The sequence below is a fragment of the Salmo salar genome, unplaced genomic scaffold, assembly GCF_905237065.1.
Source record: "Salmo salar unplaced genomic scaffold, Ssal_v3.1, whole genome shotgun sequence".
Lineage (NCBI taxonomy): Eukaryota > Metazoa > Chordata > Actinopteri > Salmoniformes > Salmonidae > Salmo > Salmo salar.
In genome coordinates this window covers 87,767-98,668 of record NW_025549143.1, presented here as the reverse complement: position 1 = coordinate 98,668, position 10,902 = coordinate 87,767, and the positions used below count along the sequence as shown (strand labels likewise).

Below are 10,902 nucleotides of genomic sequence, written 5' to 3'. Positions count from 1 at the left end.
GTGCTTTAGTCAACAGGATTTCTACTTTCAATGGACTCCGAGTCAGTCGGCTGGCTTATGAGCGTCGAGCCACCCCCTGCAAATTGACCTGGAGATTTATAAAGCAATTTTCAAAAGATCCCTGCGCAGACGGCCTTCACACACACACACAGCCTACAATCAGGGAACGGGAGGATGGAATGAAGGAAGGAATTAGCGCTTCAATGAATTTCACTTCCAATTTGAATACAGATAGGTTTGAAGGAACGTAGCTCCGGCTAAAGTGAGGCCAGTGTTTAATGAACTCCGTGTTCTCTGTACACCGGTACTTAGAAGATCAAATGCTGAGGGGCCATAGAGACATTCACTATCAGAAGGCTTCCTCAGAAGGAACAAATCACGGGTTACAGGGAGGTGATCATCAACTCTTTTCAAGAGGTTTATTTATGATAAAGGATTAATATACATTAGTCTTTCGGATCCATTCAAACTGAAACGTGCGTGCGTTAACACCCACACATAAAAACAAGAGAAATTTAAGTCACGGGTACATCGCAGCCTGTGATGACGACGGAAAAATGTAAAAAGTGATCCCTCACAACCTTATCTTCTCTTTACACCCATGACAGAACAACTGCAGGGTTTAGATAAGTGACATTTTACCAACGCCCCTTCTTCTCTGAACATAAGTCAGTTTGTGTCCTGTAGAGAGAGGTCATTCACCACCAGTGGGGTCCAAGTAGGGGTCAGTGGTTAAAATGTCAGAGTTCAGATGGCTATGGCCAGCCAACCAGCGATCAGGAACATGCCCCCGTAAGGAGCCAGTTTCCTCAGGACAGGGTTCTCCGTCAGGGCCTGGTGATACAGGGAGCCACAGAACGCCCCCATGCCCACTACCAGGAGGGTGCCCGCCTGCAGAGGGAAGAGGGGAAAGTGACTGTGTGCTTCTCCGCTTACCATTAAGGCTGACCATTTAAGACATACACACAGCCTTCTCAGAATGTGGCATACCGTATCTGAAAATACATGTATTTGGACATCAAATCACTAATGCAAACACAAATGGAAAATACATGCAGGCGGAGGATTATAATAAACCATAGAGATACATATTTACAGTGCCTTCAGAAAGTATTCACACCCCTCGACTTTTTCCACATTGTTGTTACAACACCCCATAATGTCAATGTGAAATTATGTTTAGACATTTTTACAAATTAATTAAAAATGAAAAGCTGAAATGTCTTGAGTCAATACGTATTCAACCCCTTTGTTATGGCAAGCCTGAATAAGTTCACTCTGTGTGCAATAAGTGTTTAACATGATTTTGAACAACTACCTCATCTCTGTACCCCACACATACAATTATCTATCCCTCAGTCAAGCAGTGAATTTCAAACACAGATTCAACAAAAGACCAGGGAGGTTTTCCAATGCCTCGCAAAGATGGGCACCTATTGGTAGATGGGTGAAAATAACTTTTGGATGGTGTATCAATACACCCAGTCACTACAAAGATAGACATCCTTCCTAACTCAGTTGCCAGAGAGGAAGGAAACCACTTGGGGATTTCACCATGAGGCCAATGGTGACTTTAAAACAGTTACAGCGTTTAATGGCTGTGAAAGAAAAGTGAGGATGGATCAACAACATTGTAGTTAATCTACAATACTAACCTAACTGACAGAGTGAAAAGAAGGAAGCCTTTACAGAGTACAGAATAAAAATATTCCAAAACAAGTATCCTGGTTGCAATAAGGCACAAAAGTAAAACTGCAAAAAATATGGCAAAGGAATTCACTTTATGTCCTCAATACAATGTGTTATGTTTGGGGAAAATCCAACACAACGCATCACTGAGTACCACTTCATATTTCCAAGCATGGTGGAGGCTATATCATGTTATGGGTATGATCGTCATCAGCAAGGAGGTTTTTTAGGATAAAAATAAAATGGAATATAGCTAAGCTCAGGCAAAATTCTAGAGGAAAACCTGGTTCATTCTGCATTCCTTACAGACACAGACAGCAAGACAACCTAAAACACAAGGCCAAACATACACTGGAGTTACTTACCAAGACAACATTGAAATCTACGGCAAGACTTGAAAATGGATGTCTAACAATGATCAATAACCAACTTGACAGAGCTTGAAGAATTTCAACAATAATGTGCAAATATTGTACAATCCAGGTGTGCAAAGCTCTTAGACTTAGCCAGAAAGACTCACAGCTGTATTCACTGCCAAAGGTGATTCTACATGTGTGAATACTTACGTAAATATTTCTGCATTTAATTTCAACAAACATGTTTTCACTTCGGTATTGAGTGTAGATGGGTTAATCCATTTTGATTTCAGGCTGTAACAACAAAATGTGGAATAAGTTTAAGGGGTATGAATATTTTCTGAAGGCACCGTATGTTCTATTACAACACTAGTGTTCAAAAGTTCATTCTGTAATTATAATGATAGGAGCGAGGTATACAGTACATACCACAGCAGGTTTCCTACAGCGAGAGGCCCCCAGCAGAGCTATGCTGTGGTAGAAGTGGTACTTGTTGGCCGTCTCATACAGCTAAGGAGAGGTAGATACATTAGAGACCAGAACTGTCTGACAAATAAGTTGACAGGGTGGTATAACATTGCAATATATTATATATATATTGGTTATTTTTAAGCAATAAGCCCAGAAGGAGTGTGGTATATTGGCCATATTGCACAAACCCCTGAAGTGCCTTGTTGATTTATAAACTGGTTACCAACATACATAGAACACCTAACAAGTATTTTTGAATCATACCTGTGGTATATCGTCTGACATACACACAGCTGGAATGCTGTTTTAGCCAATCAGCATCAAGTACCAAAGCTACCCTGTTTATAATTGTTTGTGTGTATATATATACAGTCGTGGCTAAAAGTTTTGAGAATGACACAAATATTCATTTTCACAAAATCTGCTGCCTCAGTTTGTATGATGGCAATTTGCATATACTCCAGAATGTTATGAAGAGTGATCAGATGAATTGCAATGAATTGCAAAGTCCCTCTTCGCCATGCAAATGAACTCAATCCCCCAACAACATTTCCACTGCATTTCAGCCCTGCCACAAAAGGACCAGCTGACATCATGTCAGTGATTCTCTCGTTAACACAGGTGTGAGTGTTGACGAGGACAAGGCTGGAGATCACCCTGTCATGCTGATTGAGTTCAAATAACAGACTGGAAGCTTCAAAAGGAGGGTGGTGCTTGGAATCATTGTTCTTCCTCTGTCAACCAAGGTTATCTGCAAGGAAACACGTGCTGTCATCATTGCTTTGCACAAAAAAAGGCTTCACAGGCAAGGATATTGCTGCCAGTAAGATTATCGGATCATTAAGAACTTCAAGGAGAGCGGTTCAATTGTCGTGAAGAAGGCTTCAGGGCGCCCAAGAAAGTCCAGCAAGCGCCAGGACCGTCTCCTAAAGTTGATTCAGCTGCGGGATCGGGGCACCACCAATACAGAGCTTGCTCAGGAATGGCAGCAGGCAGGTGTGAGTGCATCTGCAGTGAGCTCTGTCAGGAGGAATGGGACAAAATTCAACCAACTTCTTGTGGGAAGCTTGTGGAAGGCTGCCCAAAACATTTGACCCAAGTTAAACAATTTAAAGGCAATGCTACCAAATACTAATTGAGTGTATGTAAACTTCTGACCCACTGGTAATGTGATGAAAGAAATTAAAGCTGAAATAAATCACTACTATTATTCTGACATTTCACATTCTTAAAAATAAAGTGGTGATCCTAACTGACCTAAGACAGGGAATTTTTACTAGGATTAAATGTCAGAAATAGTGAAAAACTGAGTTTAAAATGTATTTGGCTAAGGTGTAGGTAAACTTCCGACTTCAACTGTATGACAAAACATTTATTTTTGCTGCTCTAATTACACTGGTAACCAGTTTATAATAGCAAATGCTATTTAAGCAATAACGCAGGAGGGGGTGTGATATATCGCCAATATACCACGGCCGCGTTCTGTTGTACCCCTTAGCCGTGGTATATTGGCCATATATCACACCCCCTTGTGCCTTATTTTAAATAGCATATGAAACAACAACACTTACCACTATCGAGTAATCCTCTGGATCTTTGTTTTTGAAACCTGAATAAACAAAATGGAGATATTGTAAAGGGCCAGGGTGGTCATGTCATGTGATATCAAGAACAGTGAAGCCTATTTGTGTAACTTTATGTTTAGCCATCAGGAGCCTGCAATACACGCCTTTTCATTCGGTTAATGTGCGTCATTTACAGTAGCTTGGAAACTGCAGCCGGAAGGCACACAGTAGGCAACATATAGCTAAATACATTGTTATTATTTAGCTCTAGTAACATGGCCCAATGAGTGACATAAGCCTGTCCTGCAGCGCATACACAACATGACTAACTTTTAAAGTTCACTAACGTTACACAATCATTTAATCTGGTTGTTATGCCCCGCACAATTACGAAGACGTGAATTCCTACCGTGAGCTCCGTATGCCCCAGCCGTGACAGCAAGCGCCCCGGACACTCCTGCTAACCTCTGCACAACCAAAGACGCGGTCATTGCTAAATTTTACAAGCCGATAAATGACTGTGAAAGATCAAGGAAACTGCATGCAGTAGGGCGCTCTTCTGGGAGAGCACATCCGCCGGTACAATTGTTTACTGAACCATAATGGCGCCCGTCGTGTTACAGTTTACAATGTCCGGTATACATTTTATATAACTTTTAGATAACTGTGGCTCATTATGGCAAATGAAAATGTCCTTGTATAGCCTAATAGAGCTCATCAGACAAATCCATATGGAATGGCGCCACAAACACAACACTGATTTGCACATAAAACAGTACTTTTCTGCTATCTTCAGACATTGCTATAAAGTTATGCTATTTATCACAGGCGAAATTGCCTCAGGGGATGGGAGGACATGTCGCCCCCAATGTGCAGAACAGGCAGATTTGCCCCCCCCATCATTTATTTAATTGTGGGCCCTCCAGATAGCACATTAACACGTTATCAGCAATGGCAAAATGTGTAGAATTGCAGGAAATTAGCTTTAAAAAACAACTTTGGGCACAAAAACAGTCCAACTCTTAACACTTGTAGCTAGCCAGTAACTTCTGCCCCAGTACGTGTTTATGTCAATTTTCATTTCAAATGATTTGTTTTTTGACGGAAGCTGCAGAAAACGGTAAGAAATGGCACTTCTGTGACAGATATCTTATTCATATTTTTTTGCTGTTTTTAAGCATTACATGACCTGGTATGATGGTGCATTGATAAGATATATAGTTTAAAGCCATTATTTTAGCGTTTTTGGCCAAAGTTTAAAAGTTTACCTTTAAAGTAATTGTCCAGTGTTTCCAGATTTCTATAAAATATGACCTATAGTTAATTACATTATGAGTGAAATAGTTTTCCTTCCAAAAAATGGTAATTAAGTACGTTAAAAAAACACATTTTCTGTGTTGGAATGGTGTGAGCACACCCCAACAACAGAATGATGTGGGCGTATACCAGTCATTAAAAAATATACATACGAGTAGACCGCTGATTGCCCAGCTCATCCTATATTATCCTCTATGAGGAAATAGCAAGCATTTTTGAAATGGTCTGTTTGAGATAAGAGTTTACGGTGGGGTTTTTGAAGTGTTTTTTCTCCAGTTTATGCTTTAGTCACAAATATGAGTCAACAACATTATTTGGGGATGATTTAACAGAATATTAACTTTTAAAAGTGAGATTTTCACTGGGGGGTGCAATGCAAATAGTCTGGGTAGCCATTTGATTAGCTGTTCAGGAGTCTTATGGCTTGGGGGTAGAAGCTGTTTAGGAGCCTCTTGGACCTAGACCTGGCACTCTGGTACTGCTTCCCATGCAGTAGCAGAGAGAACAGTCTATGACTAGGGTGGCTGGAGTCTTTGAACATTTTTAGGGCCTTCCTCTGACACTGCCTGGTATAGAGGTCCTGTATGGCAGGAAGCTTGGCCCCGGTGATGTACTGGGCCGTACGCACTACCCTCTGTAGAGCCTTGCGGTCAGAGGCTGAGCAGTTGCCATACCAGGCAGTGATGCAACCCGTCAGGATGCTCTCGATGGTGCAGCTGTAAAACCTTTTGAGGATCTGAGGACCCATGACAAATCTTTTCAGTCTCCTGAGGGGGAATAGGTTTTGTCATGCCCTCTTCACGACTGTCTTGGTGTGCTTGGACCATGTTAGTTTGTTGGTGATGTGGACGCCAAATAACTTGGAGCTCTCAACCTGCTCCACTACAGCCCTGTTGATGAGAATGGGGTGTGCCCTGTTCTCCTTTTCCTGTAGTCCACAATGATCTCCTTTGTCTTGATCATGTTCAGGGAGAGGTTGTTGTCCATGCACCACACAGTCAGGTCTCTGTCTCATCGTTGTCGGTGATCAGGCCTAGCACTGTTGTGTCATCAGCAAACTTAATGATGGTGTTGGAATCGTGCCTGGCCATGCAGTCATGAGTGAACAGGGAGTACAGGAGGGGACTGAGCACGCACCCTTGAGGGGCCCCTGTATTGAGGATCAGCGTGGCGGATGTGTTGTTACCTACCCTTACCACCTGGGGGTGGCCCGTCAGGAAGTCCAGGATCCAGTTGCAGAAGGAGGTGTTTAGTCCCAGGGTCCTTAGCTTAGTGATGAACTTTGAGGGCACTATGGTGTTGAACGCTGAGCTGTAGTCAATGAATAGCATTCTCTTTTGTCCCGGTGGGAAAGGGCAGTGTGGAGTGCAACAGAGATTGCATCATCTGTGTATCTGTGGAGGGGTATGCAAATTGGAGTCGGTCTAGGGTTTCTGGGATATCCTTTCAAAGCTCTTCATGGCTACAGACATGAGTGCTACGGGTCGGTAGTCATTTAGTGAGCTTACCTTAGTGTTCTTGGTCACAGGGACTACGGTGGTCTGCTTGAAACATGTTGGTATTACAGACTCAGACAGGGAGAGGTTGAAAATGTCAGTGAAGACACTTGCCAGTTGGTCAGTGCATGTTCGGAGTACACGTCCTGGTAATCCGTCTGGCCCTGCGGCCTTGTGAATGTTGACCTGTTTAAAGGTCTTACTCACATCGGCTGCGGAGAGTGTGATCACACAGTCATCCGGAACAGCTTATGCTCTCATGCATGTTTCAGTGTTACTTGCTTCAAAGCGAGCATAGAAGTGATTTAGCTCATCTGGTAGGCTTGTGTCACTGGGCAGCTCTCGGCTGTGCTTCCCTTTGTAGTCTTTAATAGTTTGCAGGCCCTGCCACAGGAGCCAGTGTAGTATAATTTGATCTTAGTCCTGTATTTACGCTTTGCCTGTTTGATGGTTTGTCGGAGGGCATATCGGGATTTCTTATAAGCTTCCGTGTTAGCGTCCTGCTCCTTGAAAGCGACAGCTCTACCCTTTAGCTCAGTGCGAATGTTGCCTGTAATCCATGTCTTCTGATTGGGGTATGTACGTACAGTCACTGTGGGGGGATGTCCTCCATACACTTATTGATAATGCCAATAACTGATATGGTGTACTCAATGCCATCGGAGTAATCCCAGAACACATTCCAGTCTGTCCTAGCAAAACAGTCCTGTAGTTTAGCATCTGATTTATCTGATCACTTTTTTATAGACCGAGTCACTGGTGCTTCCTGCTTTAATTTTTGCTTGTAAGGAGGAATCAGGAGGATATAATTATGGTCAGATTTGCCAAATGGAGGGTGAGGGAGAGCTTTGTACATGTCTCTGTGTGTGGAGTAAAGGTGGTCTATTATTTTTTCCCCTCTGCTTCCACATTGAACATGCTAATAGAAATTAGGTAAAACTGATTTATGTTTCCCTGCATTAAAGTCCCCGGCCACTAGGAGCGCCACTTCTGGATGAGCGTTTTCCTGTTTTCTTATGGCAGAATGCAGCTCATTGAGTGCGGTTTTAGAGCCAGCATCGGTCTGTGGTGGTATGTAGACAGCTACAAAAAATACAGATGAAAACTCTCTAGGTTGATAGTGTGGTCTACAGCTTATCATGAGATACTCTACCTCAGGTGAGCAAAACCTCGAGACTTCCTTAGATATCGTGCACCAGCAGTTGTTTACATAAATGCATAGCCCCCGCCCCGTGTCTTACCAGAGGCTGCTGTTCTGCCGATAGAGTGTATAACCCGCGAGCTGTATGTTCTTATTGTCGCCGTTCAGCCACGACTCGGTTAAACATAAGATATTACAGTTTTTAATGTCCCGTTGGTAGGATAAATGTGCTTTCAGTTCGTCCCATTTATTTTCCAGCGATTGAACGTTAGCTAGCACCACGGAAGGCATCGGCAGATTAGCCACTTGTCGCCTGATCCTCACAAGGCAGCCCGATCTCTTTCCGTGAAATCTATGTTTCCTTCTCCAGCGAATAACAGGGATCTGGTCGGGTGTCTGTATTATATCCCTCCCATCCGACTCATTGAAGAAGAACTCTTCGTCCAGTTTGAGGTGAGCAATCGCAGTTCTGATTTTCAGAAGCTCTTTTCAGTCAAAAGAGACAGTAGCAGCAACATTATGTACAAAACAAGTTACGAACAATGCGAAAAAACTAACAAAATAGCATGGCTGGTTAAGAGCCGATAAGACGTCAGCCTTCCCCTCCGGCGCCATCATGCTTCCTTTTTTGCCTTCAAGTTTATTATTTTTCAAAAACAGTGAATCTATAGCATTATTTAGGATACTTAATTCATAAGCTTATAGTATACTAAATGAAACAATTTTTGGAACAATAATGTGCAGAAAGTGTGGTTTCACATAACACTATTTTCTAAAAAGTGTGCCTTCACCAGGATTCAACCCCATACCCTGCCGTCCCTGAATGTTCCATAGTTTCCAACTCTACCTGCTAAGCGACTGGTCAGGTGAAACTTTCTGTAAAAAATCCTAACTACATTTGTAAGTACGTTGTACATTCGAGTTCGGTGTTTGAAAGCAGCTAGGAATCTAAGAAAGAACTGGAACCACAGCAAAATCAGTGGGATCTTGCATTTTGCAGCACAGGGAGAATTTCAATTGCATACCTCTCAAATCCTCTGTTCTTGTCCCTCACCTCCTCAAAACCCATTGGATGAGAAAGTCAAAGGGCCCTCCCCTCTTACCTTCTCCTCCAATGGGTTTGTCATGGTTCCACCTGTCACCAGAGGGTGTCAGAGACCGTCCTAGAGACATTAACAACACTCAGGTGCGTCCAATTTACTCATTATGCTTTTCCCTTTTAAAAGAGGTGTGTTTTTTGTTGTTGTCCTTTGCAGAAACTTGAATAGTTTTCCGTGTGCGTTCATTTCCTGAGTGAGATTTAGAGACTTAGTGTTTGTTGTTTTCAGGTGAACTGTGATCCTGCGGCTACCGTTTCTCAGTAAAGTATTATATTTATCCTTAACCACTGATTCCTCGTCTGGTTTCTTCTCTGCACCTGGGTCCAATCTCATCACATCACAGGGTTTTGAGAACGAGAACAGAGAGGATGCGAGGAGTGTTCAATTGAGATTCTCCCACGGTCTGAAAAAGCACATGATCAAATGAAGATTTGGACGTTATTGATGACGTGCTTCTAATAAAGTGATACAGCAATCGGCACACTGCTTTGAAGGAAATTGCTTTGCAATTTCGATGCATGCCCCGGAGCTCCGGTATCAAACAGAACATCACTAGAAATCGCTAGTCACATAAACCAAAATTAGCAAGCATTTGCAATATACTGTACAGCGTAGGCCTATTTTAACACTAAATGAAATGTCTGGCGCTCTCCAGTGTACACCATCACAATAGCATAACTTAACACTGGAGATAACAGAAAGAAACTGTTAGGCCTATCAGTGCAAATCAGAGTTGTACATGTGGTGCAATTACATTGTTATTTTTCCTTTATTTTACCAGGCTAGTCTCATTGAGAGTAACAATCTATTTTACAAGAAGACATGGCCAAAATAGAAGCACACAAAGTTTCAGACACACTAACCAGGTTTCCATCTAAGTTTTTTATGCGAGTAAAGTATGTCGGATAAAAAAATGGCACGACAGGCCTGATGGAAAAGGCATGTAAAATTAATAATTCGAGAAATGGTGGTGGAAATGCCTTTATGTGCAAATATTGATATAACAACTATTATATATCGAAGTAAACTTGGCGTCAAGCGATGATATGTTGTGTGGTCCTCCCACTAATATTCGGGAAAGCATGCAGTTTATTAAAGGTTGACTCAGTGAAATGACGTCGCCACGAGCAGCAACGCAGATATTGAGATGAGCAAGATGCAAGACTTTGCTGTCACACAGTCACACACAGTATCTGCGCATGTGCCAGGGTTCGCTTCACGCTGTTCACAGCATGGTATCCAGGCACCAAAACAGAGGAGAAGTTGAGACTCAACCTTCAACGCTCTTAGTTGTTGCAAAAATTGATCCACTATGCTGTTTACTTTCTGCATCTACGTCATATCTCTGAGTCTACCTTTAAGTACATATGAAATAAGTTGTGATGAACTTCATAGGGTGGTGAAAGTGCATGGCGGTGAGCTTGATGCTTCTTTCCAATAAATATCGAGGGTCTCATTCTGGTGACATGATGATCGATGCTTGGCTGCCGTTTGACAAATAAAAATAATATCACTCTTTTGTCAATAAAATCTCCTCATGTAGGCTATACTCACCCTGTATCTGCGAGCTGTTGGTTAGAGTGCACGTGAGTGGGCACGTTCCGCTACATAACCTTTTCTGTAACCATAACATTTTTTTGTCACAAAACCACCGGTAGAGTTCAAAATTCAATGAAAACCCATTTAACTTGCATTTTTAATTTGGTACATGGGAATTTAATTGCAAAAGTTATTTTTATGCGACTATGTCATCACGCACAGCCTTTT

General features: G+C 42.3%; 1 protein-coding gene across 1 annotated transcript; it reads right to left on the bottom strand.

The window, feature by feature from the left end:
- Positions 1-394: 394 nt before the first annotated feature.
- On the bottom strand, positions 395-4,691 carry LOC123735848 (transmembrane protein 256). Its single transcript, XM_045713045.1, has 4 exons — positions 4,491-4,691; positions 4,088-4,125; positions 2,475-2,555; positions 395-891 (listed from the first exon to the last, which is right to left on the bottom strand). The coding sequence occupies exons 1-4, from the start codon at positions 4,570-4,572 to the stop codon at positions 748-750; spliced, it is 345 nt and encodes a 114-aa protein (XP_045569001.1). The 5' UTR covers positions 4,573-4,691; the 3' UTR covers positions 395-747.
- Positions 4,692-10,902: the final 6,211 nt, after the last annotated feature.